We start from the raw sequence: 15,396 nt of genomic DNA, 5'->3' as shown, positions 1-15,396 counted from the left end.
CAGAGCACAGATAGCCCATCGTGTAGCTTTGTGCTTAACCTCAAACAAACCGTAATGAAACAGAATAATATTTTTTAATGTAGATGATATAAAGGAATACTTCGGTAAAACCGCACGTGTTTAGTCATTTTCATCTAGCCATTAGAAATGCTGTAACCTGAGCAAAACAAATATATTACACACGCAGAGAATCTAAGTTTTCGCTACTTTCCTAACCCGAAGAGTCTTTATTCAGAAAAGATATATATATGTAAGTTTCTTGACTTACCTATGAATCCTGGTGGACAATCACAGATGAAATCGTTAATATCGTCTATGCATATCCCATTATTCAGGCAGGGATTAGAAAGACATTCGTTTATGTTGACTTCACAAAACTGACCTGAAAAACCATAATATAAATACTGATTCTACAAAACTAAATTACATTTTAATTATTAAATTTAAACTCTAACACAAAATTAATAAAATAAAGTGTGATTTAGTACACAAGGCTGTGGCTTTTCATGTATCTAACAGTGCTTGAAACTTATTTGAGGATAACGAATCAAGAGAAAATTAAGCACAAACCTATTTGCTAGTCTCTTACATTCAAAACGTATTATAGCTACCAGATTAAAATGCCTCTAGACTCGTTAAAAAGGTGTTAAATATTATTCAATAACTTCATTGGCGTCCTGTAGTACATAACACCTCTTTGTATGTTGCTTAGCTGCAGCTGAAGTCTGAAGAATATTAAGAGCTAAAATATTCGTATTTTAAAGGAATATCATTATACTGTCAAGCATAAAATTATCTGCCAGTCTTTTAAGCTCAAAGTTATTAATGATTGTGATAGCTCTTTTTTTCTTCAATTGAAAAACATTTTTTGAATTTTTTACAGCAGATTTGACTTTATCCAGTATGGTTTATGATGTGTTATTTTATATTTCTTTGTACGTCTCATTTTTCAATAATTCTTTAGACTTGTTGTAGATGCAGTAAAAGATATATGTCGAATAGAACAGCTAGACATTGAATACCAGTATGATGAATCCAATTATTACTACTGGATATAGGAGTGATACTGAAAGATAGCTTTAACCATGACTAAAACAGATTAAATAATAGAGACGCATACATTCAAGAAATAAAATGACTTGATTTTTGGCTTCCAGATCTTTTCCGTGTATCAAACAGTAAATGAGTTTAGAAAATTTGACGTATGATATATGTCACCTAGATTACTAACAATGGTCAAACTAATGAAAGATAGAACTACTTTAGAATAAAGAGGGTTGAGTACGTATATCAAAACTATCTTTGATATTCGTTACATTACAGTCCATTTCAGCACATCCAATCATGCTCTATCTGATGACCGTGCATCATCACATTACCCCTGATGCGTAGTTTCCACTGCAAAACGTTTTCTTGTAAGGTTGTCACATACAAAGCATACTACTCATTCCCACAAGCTTTACATATTCCGCTTTGTGTACAAGTATGGCTGTTTCTCGGTGCCCGTTTCAACAGTCTAACCACATATAGGAGTTGCATCTGGCAATTTGATCAGTATGTCTTTGTATGGCATAGCATGAATACCTGTTTCATTTTCCAGTTGTCTGTGGTATGTGATAGATCAATGGAATGTATGACTGAAAACATTATCTTGGTGAACCTATAGCCTACATTATGTTCATGGATTCCCATATGTTAAATTATGTCACACGCGGTGCAACTTATTGCAGGGCTCTTTCTGTGTGGTCCTGGTGTACCAAATTGATCCACATGTCTTTGTTTTCCAATTCTGTTAAGTACAAGAAATATCCCTATCTTGAAAATTATTAAGCCCGATCTGCATATATCTTTATGAGTTCATTGTATGAATATTTTGTGTTGAAAAGGGCAGTTACCTACCATTCCCGAAAGCAATCAATCTTCGATAGCTTCGCACTTCCTATTAAATGCCAAACAATGTCAAAATGTAGTTCAAGTTGTTCTGATACATGTCGTTCCATTGCGATTTTGGCTGTAGTTTTCATATCACTTACTGATTTGCATATTCAAAATCGTTTCAATATAATGTACAAAAAACCTCTGGTCTGCTTACAACCTATAAAAGTACATACCCTTCTATTTATAAAGCTTAACTTAGTGTATATGCTATGCCATATGTTTACATTATTGTTATATATCCATAAATGGGAAACAAATCACAGAAAAAGTTAATTCTAAATCAAGGTTTTAGGCAACTCATCGTTATGCACACTAGACAATCAGTTCAATCGCTTTTACAACAGCCTTGAAAGATCATTCCTAAAGGACACTAGTCACAAAAAATAATGCCCCTTTTTTCTGTTAATTCAATGTCATAGAAAGAACAATACTACTTGAACCGTCATATTTACTACAGGGCGTTTATGATAGAGTTGTAATGATGAGTTTTTTGATCATCTTACGGAAATTATCGAGAAATAATATGGTAGAGCCCGAATGATTGTGTAATGTCACAGTTGCGAGAAGAAACAACGATGCCATTGGACCAACCCATATCTGTGAAGCTGTACATGATAATGTTCACTATAATTCTGAGATTATTAAATGCATCTTAACGAAACTTTACGAGCTTTTAGGAAACGTTATAAATCTGTTGTACACAAAAAGAAAAAAATAAATCAGATTTTTTCAATAAAATTTTTCTACTAAAGATTTGTCTATGAGTTTCCAAAGCCTTTACTGCGTCAATCTCAGTGAAAGGGCGGTTTTCGTGATAAAAATACTTTTTTCATCTTACAGTTTCATATTTCATTTGAGTAACCTATAAATCGTTTTAAATGGATATCAAAAGTGTTTTTCGGTAAAATGTTTTATTTTATCTCTTATTTTCTCAACCTAGCACTAACTGTAACTTAAATCGTCAATATACAGTGGTATAAAAAAGTTGAAAAAATGAAATAAAAAATACCTTTCTTTTTCGCCTCCTATGATGGCCAGGTGGTTAGGGGGCTCGATTCATAATCTGCGGGTCACGCGTTTGAACTCCCGCCACACCAAACGTGCTCGCTCTTTCAGTCGTGGGGGCATTATAATGTGACGGTCAATCCCACTATTAGTTGGTAAAAGAATAGCCCAAGAGTTGGCGGTAGGTGGCGATGACTAGCTGCCTTGCCTCTAGTCTAACACTGCTAAATTAGGAACGGCTAGCGCAGATAGCCCTCGTGTAGGTTTGAGTGAAATCCAAAACAAACAAACAAAAAAACGCCTCCGATGAATGAGTTATTTATTTCAGTTTTTCAAATTCCTTACTTTTACAGTTTTAACTGTTAAAGTTTTTAATGTCATGGTTTTATTGCTAACATAGAAGCAGCCCATCAAAAGCAGTAAATCAAATAATATTTGCATAAGTTTATATATTCTTATTCACAAAGCCACATAATGAGTTATCCGTGCCCTCTCCATCACGGGTATCGAAACCCGATTTTTAATTTGCATAAGTAAAAGCCTAATTTTTTCTCGCAACTTTGAGTCTTCAAAAAGAATTCATGTAGTTCTCAAACATGCGTTTAATATACAAAACGATAGAATACTAGAAAACACTAGAATAGAGCATCCCAAATCTACTATAGTTTATCTGACTGTCTAAGTAAGCAATAAATAGATTAAAAAATTCCTTTAGACGTTCTAGCAGAGTTACGAACTTTCTAAAGAAACAACTAGCAATTATTATCCTACAGCCATCAACACCAAATAACTGTAATGAGATCTAATTTATTAGAAACTATAGAAGCTTATTATTCAAGTGACAGATTTTCGTTACAGAGAAATTATAGCTCAGATATATTTGTAATATTTGTTTTTTAAATTATCAAATTAAACTTAGATAGTATAAAAAGTTGAAGTATAAGTTATGTTTTCGTATCACTTTTATTGACATACATAGATAGTAAAGTGATCTAATTAACTTTTGAATATAACTTTGTAAAAGCTCACGACATTTGCACTTTCATATCGATAGAGGTAAATTTATCACAGCCAATATCAGACTATGGGTTTGGAATATACTAGTAAAGACAAGCTATGTACACGAGTAGACAACATTGAACGGTATCAGTTTGAAGCATTGTTGAAAATATAAACAATGAACAAGAGACTGAAGAAATATCTGATCTCTGAAAACGAATCAGAAGAAGACACTTCCCAGACCCCGACTCATAGATTTGCGAATGAATAATTTAATCTGGTAAGATAATTGTTTTTAACATATTTTTTAAAACTATTTCTGATTCGTTTAGTAAAATTACAATATATTTGATATCTAATCGTCAAAAGGATGATTGGAAATACTAACTTTAAACAAACCCATATTAATACTAGCTGTGAGCTGTTGATTAATAATTCCAAAAATACAATAAAGATACACCTAACTCATCTAATTCAGTCACTTCCTGGTCCAAGCAACTCAAATCCAAAAACACTTTCAATGTCATAAATCTGTCCTCTAAAATATTAACTAAACACAACATAAACTTGTCAGTAATGGTCTCAATTTGCCTCCTACCCCTAAAAATATAGATAGCTTCAAAGTGCTTCCCTATTATTATCATTCTTTTAATCAAATTTTTCTTCTTACCATCCCGTGCTTTCCAAATAACAAGAAACCACTTATTCTTTACATGTTTCATACAATTAGAAATTGCAAAGAATAATTCAAGATTTTTCCAATATCTTAAACCGTAAGTTCCACCAAGGTGATGTGACTGGAAATTCTACATCTATACATTTCTACTTGTTTTTCTTCATGTCTGTAATTACTCTTGCATCGTATACAAAGAAATAAGGCATTTTGAAGAAGTTAAAATAAAAACTGTACTAGACTGAACAGCTACCATAATTGTGACGTCACAGCATGTGAGTCTCGTATTAGAACTAGAAATATGCGTAGGAATTAAAACAAGATCGTCAGTGTTTATTGGGATATTTATCCAGATTTCATAGCTCATAAGGTCAAATTCTGTGCCAACAAAGATCAACGTAAGAACACACATAGTCTACTTGTTAAGAGTCCGAACTGTTCCTTACCTGTTTACTTCATGGAAGATATATATATATATATACAGATATTAAGATCTCATATGCAAACCTATTTATTCTGTTTCTTGCTACATTAAACTAGCTCCTTCTACATCTTCATGAAAGTTAGCACACTATAGATTCTCATTCGGAAATATTTCACTTATCGCATTCGCCCAATGTTCCTTACAACTTGCAAGTGTATCAGATCTTATACCAAACTCAAAATCTCCGATCCAAAATTCGAAAAGAGAAATACAAAATGTTTTTGGAAACTTCAAAAAAGCTCAAACATTCCTGTTGACGGAAGAGATAGACGCTGCATGAACATAAAAGTAATAACAATATCATTATTACGGTAGAAGACAAAGTAAAAAATGTGTACTTATGGATAAAGACACTAACGCGAAAAATTTCACGACATTCTTTTAAATAACACCACACACGAATCAGTTAAGGAATATCCTAGACACAAGATAGAAAATAAAACAAATGAAACTTTGATAGACTGGAAACAGAAAGCCGAATTCTAAAACCCAATAGTAATTTGAGCTCTACATTTACCAGGATGCGTCTCACCAATTAGAGTTCCTCTACAACTCACAATAATAGAATACTTAGTACCAAATGGAACGTCTCTACGACTTACCATAACAGGATAAGTCCCTTCAAATGGAATGCCACTACGACTCATTATATCAGTATACGTCTCACCAACTGGAATACTTCTACAGTTGAAGGTGTCCGAGATACTATTTGTCATCTTCGTGAATAATCTGATGAAATTGACATTGAAGATGTATCTTTTACTACATTTCAGCGAATGTTCAATTTTGTGCTTTTACCTTTTTTTTTCAGATTTGTTACTGATGATTGAGATACAAAAGAGGTAGCAATAGATAATAGGGTCACTGTAGTATTTGTTGTGAGGCTCCGTTTAGTTGTTTGGGAAACTAATCTCTTTTCTGACACATTGTGTATATACATATCGTTGATGTCATAGACTTAGCACCCTACTTGGTTTTATGATTTATTGAACAACTTTAATCCACTATAAAATATACTTTTAAACATTCTCATGTATCTAAGAAATTTAGAGATGGATATACTTCCACCTTGGTATATCGTGAACCTAGTATCTGTCATGAACGCTAACAATTTGTTACACACAGTACAACATTTCAGTTACTTACATTAGCATCCTGGCTGACACAAAACTACTGAGCTATGCTAATAATTCTGGGCCTTCACATGTCTGCTAACAGTCTCCAAAATCATTACGGTCTTCATTCAATTTTAACATAGAACAATGAATACATATCCGTTTAAAAAAAAAAAACATAAAGAATATAACAAAAGAACTCCTTCGAGTATTCTCTTTATTAGAAGCAATATCACAAGGAGTCTAAAAATACATTGCTAAACAGATCGGGATTGCGTATCAAAACAATCTAACGACCAGGAAAACGTTGATATAATATTTTAGTTTAATTTACATGTTCGTAACATACAATATGGAGTGAAAACTTCTCACTGGTAAAACACAGAGGATCAGAACAATGTAATAACAAATATTTCTTATATAAAGCAACAAGTTCTGAATGTGAGGATTACGAAAGCCAAAAAAGTGGTCGCGAACTCTGCCCAGGGATTCTAGAACATGTTAGCACCATAAATTAAGCAACACCAGCACTTTAGCTGAACATTAATGGACCAAACATGAATATCCTAATCAGTCAGAAGTAGCTACTACTGAAGTATTAAAAAAAACACGTCATTCTAAGATGGAAAATATACAGAATCGGTACCCATAGAGAAATGTAAGCAACCAAATGACCACTCGGCAATTACGTGATTGCTCAGCCCGCTAAAGTATACCATGGTTACTCTTACTAGTTGGATCAATCCATTTCCAGTATGGCGACAGATAAGAGAAAACATATCAATCGATATCACTGCAATTGTTTGTCTTTATAAAAAAACAATAGATGCATTATTTAGATCTAATTGACGGGATATGTTGAGGACTTTCGCTAACAATGTATTAATTAAATGTCGTCATAGTCCTCGAAAGAGTAGAAAACATCATTCAATGAATATCGATATTTCCTATACACACAATTTACACATACTCGTGGCTCAAAGTGAAAAATGCAACTTATTTTGATTTTCTCTTTTCAAATATTCTGACATTCACTTTATTTCTAAGCTGTAATTGAGGTTAAGTTCATACAAATCAGTAGTGGTCGAATCGAGACAAGTAATTTACCATGTCTTGTCTTAGAAGAAGAACAGTGTTTACTATAACAATTTGTGACAGAAATTGTTAAGTAGAACAAAGTGTAGAAATAGGTTTAAAAAATTATGACTGTTAAATTACACAAAAAACACGCATAAAAAATTACATCTTTAAATATGATAATAACATTACCAGATTCCATAAAAAAAACCTTTAATGAAACAAACAAACAGAACACAAGGATATGATTCTGGGGAAACAGAATAAAAAAGGGGGTACTATCGTGTTTCTTAAAGCAAGGAATAATTTGCTTTGGGTCTATAAATAGATGTAAGGCGGACACAGACCCTTAACCTACCAATACCATTTTGCTTCGTCAATTGTCTTTTTGCAAATGAGATGAAGAACATTCCATTTACTAGATTTTCAGAAATCGGTGTTACAACCACAGTACACACAATGATTCATCATACTGTTAAACGAAAAAAATACGGATAACCTGACACTTAAGTCCAACCCAACACTGTCTGTCAACTTGCTGTAATTGTCATTAACCTACAGACTTGAATAAAGAACATTTCCCCGAAACGTCGCCAAGTAAATAAGTTACTACTATAGTTTTTAAAGGTGATTTTTTCTCTAAAAGTCTAATTTCTTTATTTTATCACCTTCGCATTTTTCTACTTGAACTAATTTTCAAGAGAAAGGGAGGAGAATAGGAGTGTAAATAACCATTACAGAACTATTAAGGTAAGGGTCTTTAGTTCCATTTAACATCACTTTGAAATAATTATATATAATATATATATATATATATACATATATATATATAATAAGCATTAAGAAGTTTTTGCAAAATGGATTTTGCAAAAAAACTTCTTAACGCTTATTTTATATCAAGTTCATTATCGTTTTATAGTGCTAATTTTAATCATCTATTAAATATCAATGTAAATTATAGTATTGAAGCTATTTCTTTCATCATATTTATATATACATAAATCAAAAACATTCACAATGAGACTAAAAACGTCAAAAATTACATTTCTATTACTAGTCCTTGTCGTCATCATTAACTCATAGTGGAAAATGTCTGTGGCCAAAAGAGTTTGGAATATTCTATCTATCAGACAAGACCCAAATGCAAATGTCAAACTAGCCAGCAACAATGGAGAATCAGATAAGGGTAAGGAGTTGAGTGCTTGAACCCACGACGTCTCAACTCCTACAGCCTTTACCCCCCCCCCCTCCCAAGTGACACAGCGGTATGCCTGCGCTAGAAACCGAGTTTCGATACCCGTGGTGGGCGGAGCACAGATAGCCCTTTCTGTAGCTTTGTGCTTAATAACTTTGACCCTTAGTATGTAGATATAACCTTAAAGCAACCCTAAATTTCTACAACGTAAAGCTCCAAACCTCAATCCTTTTTGATATTATAAGATGCATAAAAAAGCAAATCGCCCCAAAAATAAGCAAAAACGCTCTTGTAGTAGAAATAGACCACCCTATATTTCTGTAATTTTAAAGACTGCCAACCTCCACATTCTTTTCACTAATCATTGCAAAATGATGCTAAAAAGAACTAAAGACCCTTACTTTAATAGTTCTGTAATAATTACTTATACTCCTATCCTGTTGGTTCAAAATGATGCTAAAAAGAACTAAAGACCCTTACTTTAATAGTTCTGTAATAATTACTTATATTCCTATCCTGTTGGTTCAAAATGATGCTAAAAAGAACTAAAGAACCTTACTTTAATAGTTCTGTAATAATTACTTATACTCCTATCCTGTTGGTTCAAGTATAAATCGGGTGAGTATTGGAAGTGATTAGGGAAACAGCAAAAATCGGTTGAAAATATAAACATTATGAGATTTCTCCTTCTCTCAGAGTACATCATGCATTGTGATTGGTCTTCATACAACCAATTAAATAGTGTCATACTGGCATAAAGTCTATAAGATTACATGCAGACATATTACCCCCAGCAGTAGTTTGGTGAATATACTCATGGTTCAAGCACAGAAATGCCACATGACGAACTTGTAGAAATATAAGTTTTAGATGGTGATTGATTCTCCATCCGACAGTTTGAGTGGTCAAGTAGAAAGCCCACATTCTTCAAAAGTGATGTTGAATTCCTCAAAGTACGGTTTTTATCTGATACATTACAATCCCATAGAAATCTTTCAATGCCTTACCTGCAAGTACAGGTATGAAATACAAACGTTGATATTTATTTAGTAGGTTTTAGAGGAAATGCAAATGAAATTTGAAAATTATCAGATGATGAAAAGTATTTTTAATCTTAACATGTACTCTGAGCAGTAAACTCCATATATTCACGGACAAGTTCAAAACGACAAACATTGTTTACTATAAACTTTAAAATTTTCGTAAAAATACACAACACATGTTAAAAGTTATGGTATAGAAGCTCCGATCGTCACTACATGGTTATGTGTTGGCGAAATTCACCGAGTTAGTAGTGAAATAGATATGCCAGTGTATTTGTAGAACCATATGGCCAATTGGGTAAACAGCAATAGCATACCATCACATAGATACATGCAATACAACCAATTAAACAATTGCCACATAGGCTTCCATGGAGTACTAGGAATAGAGTGGGTGTTGATATATTGTGAATGTGAAAGGATGGAATAATACTGTCTTCAGAGAGTGCTTGGTAGTTTCTAGTCAGAAAGAATAAGGGCAAACTTAGGCTCTATGTTTATTTTAGATATGTGAATGTGCTAATTCACATTGATTCCTTTCCACTGCTACAAACAAGTAAATGACTGGGTGAATTAGAAGGAACCTATTGGTTCAACACTTTATATCTGGTATTCAGATGTCGGAAAGAACTGGATGACGCGAGTAGACCTAAAACTGTGTTTGGCACAAGAGATTGATTGTATGAGTTTCATGACATGCCTCTATAAAATGCCCACCACTATCGAATGGATAATAAGTATTTTACTTTAGGGGCTGTCAATGGGCAAGATACCTGGTCTATATTGATGATGTGTTAATGTTTGGTTGCATGTTCAAGTCTGAAACTGAAAATCTGAAAATTGTCGTTCAATTGATAAAAAGGGATGCTTGAATCTGAAACAAAAACAGTGTATACTCATGTGTGAAGAATGAAATGTCTAGGTAATATCATGGGTAGAGGTGAAATGTACACAGACACTTCTCACAAAGCAGCAATGAAACACTGGCCTCAGCCTGAGACCAAGTGAAAAGTCCACAGTTCCCTTGGTTTTGACTCATATTACTAATAGTTTGTGCCTAACTTTTCCAATATTGCTACACTATTATCATCTTTCAATAAAATTGAGACCCATTTCAGGTGAAGTGAAGAACGTAAGCAAGAATTCTTGTTTCCAAATTGTGCTTTAATGGAAGCTCCATTGCTAGTGTATCGACAACTAGATTGTGATTTCTTGTTGCATACTAAAGCCAGTGATAGAGAAAATAGAGCAATTGCAGGATGGAGCACAGTGACTGATCATTTATGCATGCCATATGCTCATGACTCCTAAATTAGATACTGTATGATTAAGAAAATAAAACTTTTTGCTATTATGATTTTCATAAAACACTACTGACACTATGTATATGTATTCTTTCATGGATTGGGTGTAAAAATGTAGATTCCATTTTTCTGAAAAACCGTTTATGTGAAGTAAACAAATATGACCTTGACCCAGTTTCGACAAGCTCGTATAACGTGTCGAGTGCATTGACCTACGACAACCTTGTAAACTGTACTGAGATCATTGACCTAATATGTATGTCATTCAAACGTCAACAACACCAGAGAGCGTGTTATTAGGCAATGTAATAGGATTATGTCAACAACACCAGGGGCTTGTTGCTGGATGGTATAATAGGAATATGCCATCAATTCCAGGGAGGGGAGTGTGTCTCTATGTGCACAGGTGCTAGGTGGATAATAGGATTACGTCAGTAAAACACTAGGGGTGCAATGATAAGTGACATCAAATGGCACGTTACTAACATTTAGCTTTTTCATATTATTTCATTCGATTTATAGTTTTTGCTTTTATAATTAATTAAAATGGAAACATTCTGGGATACTATAGAGAAAGACGACTTTATCAGAATAGTGTATGTGTGTGTGTCCTATTTGTGAAAATATGAAGAATAAACATAATCTGTAAAATAACTGTGAGAAGAATAAAAACGTTCTTGACAAAATACTTCAAGTTATTGTTTCTTACGATAGAAGACAAGCAAGTACATATAGATTCTTTCAAATTCTATAAATCCAACATGTTTACACCAGAGGGGCATGTTCCTAATTTATACTTTAATATTATATTCTTGACTTTTATAATAAAGTGACAAGGAAACTTTCAGGGACACTGTTGAAAAGGGCAACTTTATCAGAATAATGTGTGTGTGTGTATCCTACTTTGAAGATATGAGGAACAAACAAAGTCTGTAAGATAATTGTGAGAATAATAAACAAGTTCCTGACAAAATATTTCAATTTATTGTTTCTTACGATAAAAACGAGAAAATACAGAACATACTTTACAATTAGGCAAGTAAAACGTTCTGTAAATAAAATCCTTGAAAAAACCCTTCGTACATCCCACGACCTGAGGCCTAAATGTAGAGAATAAAGATACAGAAAACTAAATGTACATTCATGAAATTATCAATATTTGATGATGCATTAGGAAATTATTTTCTAAGTTACAACTTTCTGTTTTCGATCTAGAACTTGCAAATTTATCATTTAAAACTACCATTGTTTTGAATAAATCACCATTTTCAACAAAATCATGAACACTTAGTTTACTAGTTTTATCTTGAAACACATCTAATATAATGTTTTTATCCACTTGAGTGAAAGTAACTCTCAGATATAGACAGATATTTTTGTCATGATCGAACATCATGCATGTATGAGCTGCTTGAATGGGATCATCGACTTCCTTCGCAAGACAAGCTTTAGTATGACAAGGTATACATGTTCAGTATATACTTTGAATCACAATTTTTAACGTTATGATTTATGTAATTAGATGTAGTTATTGATTCCGTTTATTTTAATTGGTTTAATAATGAAGAACAGATTTTGTAAGTCACTGAGGCTAACAGTCAGTAAAACAAAGTTATCTTTTCATGCACTTTACATAACTGCAATGGTAGTTTAATTAAACGACAAATATATGAGTTCTAGATAAAAAGAAATAGAAAGTAGTAATCTAGAAAATAATTTCCAAATGCACCATCAAATATTGAGAATTTCATGAATGTACATTTACTTTTCTGTATTATTATTCTCTATATTTAGGCCTCATATGGTGGGATGTACAGAGGGAGTAACGAATTTATTATTATATATTTATTTTTATATCGAAGCTGTTTAGATTAAACTTATATTTAGAAAAATGCATAGTTTATAGTGTTAGATATGTATTGCAAAACTCTTGCCTATTCCCCAAAGTTCTAGAAGATTTTCGAGAGTAAGAATCAACAATGTATGTGTGTACATAAACACTTATGTTAGCATCAGTATTGTTACGTAAAACTTAAATTTCTAGAAAGCCTCCACATGCCTATAAATATAACCAATGCAACACGCCAAAAGAGAGTATCTATTATTATTATCATTTATTAGCTGTGTTCCATGAATGCTGCAAGTTGTTTGGCATACGAAAGACCAGGACAACGCCACTCCACCCACAGTCTGATGGGATGGTAGAAAAGTACAATTGGACACTGGGACGGGAATTGGCAAAGTTTTGTAATAGCCGCCAAGATGACTGAGATGTCTTACTCTCTCCACTGTTGATGGCCTATAGAACAGCAGAGCATGAAGCCACTGGATACATTTCAGCAAAGCTGATGTTTGGTTGGGAACTTCGGTTGCCAGTGGATCTGATAACAGGATGCCCACCTTATGAAGAGTTGCCTGAAAATGTGTCAGACTTTGTGAAAGTGTTATCTGAAAGGATGGATGATATTCACCATCAAGTGCGTTCAAACTTGAAAACGTCTGCTGATTCGATGAAGTTTATGTATGATAAGAGATCTACTGAAGTCAGCTTTGTACAAGGAGACAAGGTGTGGTTGTATAATCCCAAGAAGACCAAAGGGAAGTCTCCTAAGTTGTCTTCTCCATGGGAAGGCCCATATAACATAGTGGATCGTCTCTCAGACATGACTTTTCGAATAAAATGTGGTCGGCGAGGTAAGCCAAAGGTGGTGTATGCCTACAGGCTTTGGCATTATCATGGTCCAAGAGATTTCAGTTGGAACGAAGTGAACAATGGAACAAATGACGCTGCTGCAGACATGTGACGTGAAAAACCGCTGTTGGAGAAGAAACTCTGCCCAGTTTTGAGAAGGAAAACAGTGAAGCCGTTAATGAAGTTACTATCACTGGTGTGACTGCTACCGATAATGGAACATTTCCTGATGGAGCAGATGAACCCCACGTGAAGCAGAAGCCAATGAGATGGAGACCAATATGGAAGAAGATACTTCCCGTAAAATTAAGAGACTTTGTTGTATTTTAATTTTGTGTTTGTAAATAATGTACATTTAATTAAGTTATTGTTAATTATCTATTGGTTTAATGTAAGTGGCTATTGTTTGGGATGAACAATACTAAGGAAGGGGCAGTGTAACGACAGCACAGTGGAAGTCGCTTGACGCTGGGAGCATGCATGCTGGAGTTTCCAGAACTATCAGGGAACTCCTCGAATCTTCGAGTATTTGCTAGACGCTCTCTTTTTTTAGTATATAATCCTGGCAACGAAAGCCAGCGATATAGGCAGATAGATTGAAGAGATAGATCGATAATTGAGTCAAGCGAACAGTGGGCACCGTAAGTAAAGTGTGTGAATCACTGTGATATATCGCGTGTGTTATAAAGGTTGTTAAATTTAAAGTGACTGTGGAAATTACAAAGTTGTATCGAGAAAGAATAAACTAGTTTTAATTAAGAAAGAACTTGTATCACTGAAGTTCCTCGGAAAAAATTATCTGTTTGTTTGTTTTTTGAATTTCGAGCAAAGCTACACAAGGGCTATCTGCGCTAGCCTTCCCTAATTTAGCAGTGCAAGACTAGAGGGAAGGCAGCTAATCATCACCACCCACAGCTGAAAGGGTGAGCATGTTTGGTGTGAAGGGGATTCGAACCCGCGACCCGCAGATTGCGAGTCGAGCGCCCTGACCAACTGGCCATGCCGGGCCGGAAAGAATTAACAAACAAGCAGATACATAACAGTACCTTCATCAAGTCATAATTAACTTGCTAGTCATGAACCCTCAATAAGATATCGAGGAAGTTCCAGACTAGAAAGAAGACTTTATATTGCTTGTAAGTTTGTGAAACTTTTGTTTATATCATTGTTTGTAATTACTATTTATAATAACTGTTACTGTCTGTTGTATTGTTGTGTGTTTATTAAAACGTATTTGTGTTAAAAAATAAAAACTGTGTGCATCAATCTTGTTGGCAAATATTACAAACTGACTATATATCGTCTTTTACTTAACTGCTAAAAGTACAAATTAACTATTAAATCCAAAGTACAATTTAACTATTAAATTTAAATTTATCAGTTCACTCAATTTCAGACCATTTTAAATTCTTATACTAACATAATAAGGAATTTTTAGAGAACGTTTTACTTGCCTAATTGTAAAGTATATTCTGTATTTTCTTGTCTTTTATCGTAAGAAACATTAAATTAAAATAATATATTTTGTCAATAACTTTTTTATTCTTCTCATTTATTATACAGATTTTGTTTGTTCCTCATGTTTTCAAACGTAGGATACACGCACATTATTATGATAAAGTCGTCTTTCTCTATAGTATCCCAGAATGTTCTCATGATAATTAAACATAAAAGCAGAGACTATAAAATGAATGAAATAATATGAAAAAGATAAATGTAAATCTGGTATCACCTAGCATTGCTCTCATAACAACACAACCCTGGTGTTGCTTATATAATCCTATTATCTCCCTACCAACATACACACAGCAACAACACCCCCACCCCAGAGTTGGTGACGTAATCTTATTATACAACCTAGGAACAAGCCC

General features: G+C 33.6%; 1 protein-coding gene across 1 annotated transcript in view; it reads right to left on the bottom strand.

Moving 5' to 3' along the window:
* Positions 1 to 15,396, bottom strand: part of LOC106465497 (protein eyes shut homolog) — a 164,851-nt gene that overhangs the window by 137,468 nt on the left and 11,987 nt on the right. The window contains exon 2 of the mRNA XM_022393410.1: positions 269 to 382. Within this exon, the coding sequence (XP_022249118.1) occupies positions 269 to 382 (114 nt within the window). The remainder of the gene's footprint in view (positions 1 to 268; positions 383 to 15,396) is intronic.

The sequence above is a fragment of the Limulus polyphemus genome, unplaced genomic scaffold (genome assembly GCF_000517525.1).
Source record: "Limulus polyphemus unplaced genomic scaffold, Limulus_polyphemus-2.1.2 Scaffold1962, whole genome shotgun sequence".
NCBI lineage: Eukaryota > Metazoa > Arthropoda > Merostomata > Xiphosura > Limulidae > Limulus > Limulus polyphemus.
This window is presented reverse-complemented; position numbering and strand designations above follow the sequence as displayed.